The following is a 4825-nucleotide window of genomic DNA, read 5'->3' on the forward strand; positions in this document are numbered from 1 at the left end:
TATTAAAACGCATCTGCACATACGCATACCAGCTCTACTATAAATATATGTCTGAAATCTGTGTCAACAACTCGACATGTCAATTTTTGGAATACATTTCCGTGACAAGGTACACCCACACCAGCATCATTGAAAGTCGTAGCTCCCCTGTACCTCTCTTGCTAGGCTGATAGTATTTAAGGTCAATTAGATAGCATCATTGTTAAGGTATAACTTTTCACCAATCAGATGCGAATGAACAGAGTGTGTTCCCGCCAATGGTAGCATTCCATTTGCTCGAACGGCATGGGCTGCCTGTGGATGTGACCATGGTCATGGCGCGCCAAAACGGGTAAGTTGCCATATTTGGCTATTTATATACACTTGCATACAAATCAGTATTTAAATTCGGCATCCCCCTTATATATATATATATATATTTATATATATACATACATATATATATATATTTATACATATAAATATACACATATATATATAAATATATATATGTATATACACACACACATATATATATATATACGTGTATATGAATATATATATATATATATATATATATATATATATATATATATATATATATATATATGTGTGTGTGTGTGTATATATGTATATGTATATATATATATACATATATATTTATATATATCTTAGGTGAATACTATATGCCTCCAGTGTGCTTTTATTAGATATTGTAATCGTTGAATACTTTGTCTCATATGCCCTATTTTCAAATGATACCATTTATCTTTAATAAATAATATATCTCAACTGTGCTATTGGTAGTGGTTTCTATTCGTTTCAGATCAATGATGTCTCAAGTGTGCTATTTTTAGACTTGGCTCTTGACCTGAGTGGGTTCTTTTCTGTCACAGATACACCCTGGACCTTGCAGCAGTCGAGGACGTTATCGATGAACAGAGAACAAGCTCACGTAAAACACACCAGCAAGAGTAAGCCAGCACATGAACTGTGAACAAATGTGTAAACAGTGTGTGCAAAGCGTAAAATATTTAGTTAATGTAGTAAGAAAAAGTTCTAGCTCACGCATACCACATCAGCAAGAGTAAGCCAGCACGTGAACTGTGAACAAATGTGTAAACAGTGTGTGCAAAACAAATAATATTTAGTTAATGTAGTAAGAAAAAGTGCTAGCTCACGCATACCACATCAGCAAGAGTAAGCCAGCACGTGAACTGTGAACAAATGTGTCAACAGTGTGTACAAAACGTAAAATATTTAGTTAATGTAGTAGGAAAAAGAACTGAGAACGAAGGCGTAAATTACACTGTGTGCAAAACGTAAAGATATTATTGCCGCACATGCTTTGGCGCGCTTGTGTGTACGTGCATGATAGTGGTCTTGTGCACTCTCTTTATCCTTTGAATTAACGACCTTTGAATATTCCATACACTGAGTTGATCGCAATGTCGTATAAACATTATAAAAATAGGCAGAAAAATCGGACCCAAATGTCGGACAAAGGACCCACTGCGGCCACAGTGATGCGCCGCTGGGGTGAGAGTGGCATTCGCAGCACTTTTCAGGACAGATTCGGCCCTATTCAATCCGTAGTCAGGGCAGTGCACGTGGACGAGTAGGTGCACGCTGTTATCATGTGGTGCTTTTTGTAAGTGTATACCCTGAGAATATAGGCTGGCATACCCAAGCGTCACTTATGATTGCTTTTAAATGTGTACGTATAGGAATGTCTATGTACCTGAGCGTCACTTATGATTGCTTATATATGTGTACGTATAGGAATGTCTATGTGCTTATACTATAACGGATAATGTTGTGCGTTGTGTTGTAGTGTCTCTCTCTGATCACTTGTAAATGCAATGGTATAGCTATATGCCAGTGGGTGTACTCTTCTTGATAATGTTTGTGTGATATCGTACCCAGTATCAGATCACATGCGGTGTTTACGTGTAGCATTTGAGTTCATTCGTTCATATTCATTCGTTCATAGTACCTCTGAGTAGGGTATGTACTGCCCTAACATGAACAACCGTCTTTGGTGTACTAAGACACGGACACACTGAACCACTGATGATTCTGCAGGAAGAATGACGTGTATGCTGTATTAGATCCCTGTCCTTTCTATGGCGAATCGGGAGGCCAAGTGGGTGACACCGGTGTTGTCATGGCAACCACGGGAGATACCGCCGATGGCTGCACATACACAGTCGTCGACACTCTCACGCCCTACAAAGGTATGAGTGCAGTGCGAATGCGACGGACGGCTATGAATAGCACAGCCAATGAAAACACGACTGTAAATAGCACATCCAATCAGATTGGAGATATACCGCTGATCAGTGTGGGCGATACTGTCAGCGCCTCTGTCGATGCCGAGAGACGCAAACGCATTGCGCAACACCACACGGCCACACATTGTCTACACGCGACACTGCGAAAGGTGTTAGGAGAACATGTGGTCCAAGGTATGTTCTATATATATATGTGTATATATATATATATATATATATATATATATATATATATATATATATATATATATATATATATATATATATATATATATATATTATACAAAGTATACGTACTTGTATTACAATTATGTACACCGCTATTCCAAGTATGTATACTTATATAAAGTATATATATACAAAGTGTATCTGTGTATCCGTGTGCTCGATGGTTGGCGGCGTATGAGGTGATACCCATACATTCTACCACTGTCTGCAGTTGCTTAACGTATTGTGGTGGGTGAACATATTATACAAGGAGAACCTAGCTAACTTATATGTGCAAGTATGTATACGTATTCGTATGCATCAGTATTGGTTACTTTTTAGTATGCGTTTGTCTGGGTTGCCTGTGAAACATGAAGGGATTAAACCTTAAACCCTAAAATCCTACACCCCAAACCCGGAAAACACTAAAGCGCAACACTGCGAGGTCTCTCAGGGGTTTGCTCTGTTTCTAAACCTGTTTTATTTTTCTGTCCATATAAACTTGGTTTCAGCCGGGAGCTTGGTGACCCCCGACCGTCTGCGCTTCGACTTTACGCACTCAAAAGCTCTGACGGCCAAACAACTGCGAGGCATTGAGAGTGCTATCAATGTGTTCTCGAGATCGGGTGCAGACACAGCACCACACATACATTCACATACACATACACATACACACACAGATACGCACGCACACGCACACACACAGCCACACACAGCTGTAGGTACACTTGCACACGCACCTGCACCAGCGCCGCCGTCACGAACGGTCACAACGGACTGCTTACCATATATGGAAGCCATCAATGGCGGGGCCATGGCCCTGTTTGGTGAGAAGTATGAAGACGATGTGCGGGTGGTCACACTGACGGGCCTGGACGGGGTATGTGAGAGTACTGTGTGAGGGTATGTGCAAGTGAATGCTTGTTCTCAGCCAATTCCCACTGTGATGTGGGGTTTATTTTAATTTTTATTGGCTTTTGGCGGTAACAAGGTATGCTTGTTTTTAGCCAATTCCCAATGTGATATGGGTTTGTTTTTATTTGGTCACACTGACGGGCCTGGACGGGGTATGTGGAAGTGCTGTGAGATCTTGTTGCGGTTAAAAAAGAACAATGCTTGTTCTCAGCCAATTCCCAATGTGATATGGGTTTGTTTTATTTGATCACATTGACGGGCCTGGACGGGGTATGTGGAAGTGCTGTGTGATCTTGTGGCGGTTACGAACAATGCTTGTTTCACTTCCCTATGTGATATGGGGTTTATTGTATTTTTAATTTTTATTGGCTTTTGGCGGTTACAAAGTATTCTTGTTTTTAGCCGATTCCTTATGTGATATGAGATTGTTTTTAATTTATTTTGGCTTTAGCCGGTTACAAACTATGCTTGTTTTCGGCCAATTTCCAATATGATATGGGTTTATTTTTATTTTTTGGCTTTTGTTGGTTACAAAGTATGCTTTGTTTTAGCCATGCGCAGCTATAGACCATTGCCTATGTGAAATGGGTTTATTTTATTTTGGTCTTTTGTTGGTTACTTTGTTTTAGCCATGCCGCAGCTATAGACCATTGTCTATGTGAAGTGAAATTATTTTTGGCTTTTGGCTTTTGTCGGTTACAAAGTATGCTTTGTTTCTAGCCATGCCGCAGCTATAGACCATTGCCTATGTGAAATGGGTTTATTTATATTTTTGGCTTTTGTCGGCTTCAAAGTATGCTTTGTTTCAGCCATGCCGCAGCTATAGACCATTGCCTATGTGATATGTATTTATTTTTGGTTGTGCTGTTAACTTTGAGTTGCGAGTCTACGGTTGCAAAGACTTGACCTTGGCATTTGCATAAGTAGGTAGTCTTTGATTACAGTTCGGTATGCTTCATAAGACATTTACAATAGGTGACAATACGTATGTTATGGTGACTCCAATTGGTAGCACTTCAAATGATTAGCAATAACCGAATCATATTTTGCAAACAAAGAGTCAAGGGGTGCATAACGAACCCTCATTCAACCTAATAATGGAGTATGTTCTGTGTATCTGTATCCCATCTCTCTTTGCTTCGATCCATACTGCATCATGTACGTATGTATATGTATGCACATACATACCTTTCTCATGCTTCTCTTGCACATACACTACCAGAATAGATACAGCTCTGAGTTATGTGGAGGCTCCCACGTGGATCAGGTTATCGAGTGCTTTCCGTTTCGCATTCTGACCGAATCTGCTGTAGCTGCTGGTACACGGCGTATTGAAGCTGTAGTAGGACAAGCAGCCGTTGATACCTATCGTGATACCGAACAGATTGTACAGAGGTATGTATTGTTATATATATGTCCGTTTATAAATA

General features: G+C 39.9%; 1 protein-coding gene across 1 annotated transcript in view; it reads left to right on the forward strand.

Annotated features, from left to right (window-relative positions):
• SARC_08977 (hypothetical protein) overlaps nucleotides 1-4825 on the forward strand; it is a gene marked incomplete at its 5' end in the record, with an annotated part of 13076 nt that overhangs the window by 5456 nt on the left and 2795 nt on the right. The window contains 6 exons of the mRNA XM_014297025.1: nucleotides 229-331; nucleotides 876-953; nucleotides 1454-1597; nucleotides 2065-2447; nucleotides 2993-3360; nucleotides 4618-4790. Of these exons, the coding sequence (XP_014152500.1) occupies nucleotides 229-331; nucleotides 876-953; nucleotides 1454-1597; nucleotides 2065-2447; nucleotides 2993-3360; nucleotides 4618-4790 (1249 nt within the window). The remainder of the gene's footprint in view (nucleotides 1-228; nucleotides 332-875; nucleotides 954-1453; nucleotides 1598-2064; nucleotides 2448-2992; nucleotides 3361-4617; nucleotides 4791-4825) is intronic.

This window comes from Sphaeroforma arctica (genome assembly GCF_001186125.1).
Source record: "Sphaeroforma arctica JP610 unplaced genomic scaffold supercont1.864, whole genome shotgun sequence".
Lineage (NCBI taxonomy): Eukaryota > Ichthyosporea > Ichthyophonida > Sphaeroforma > Sphaeroforma arctica.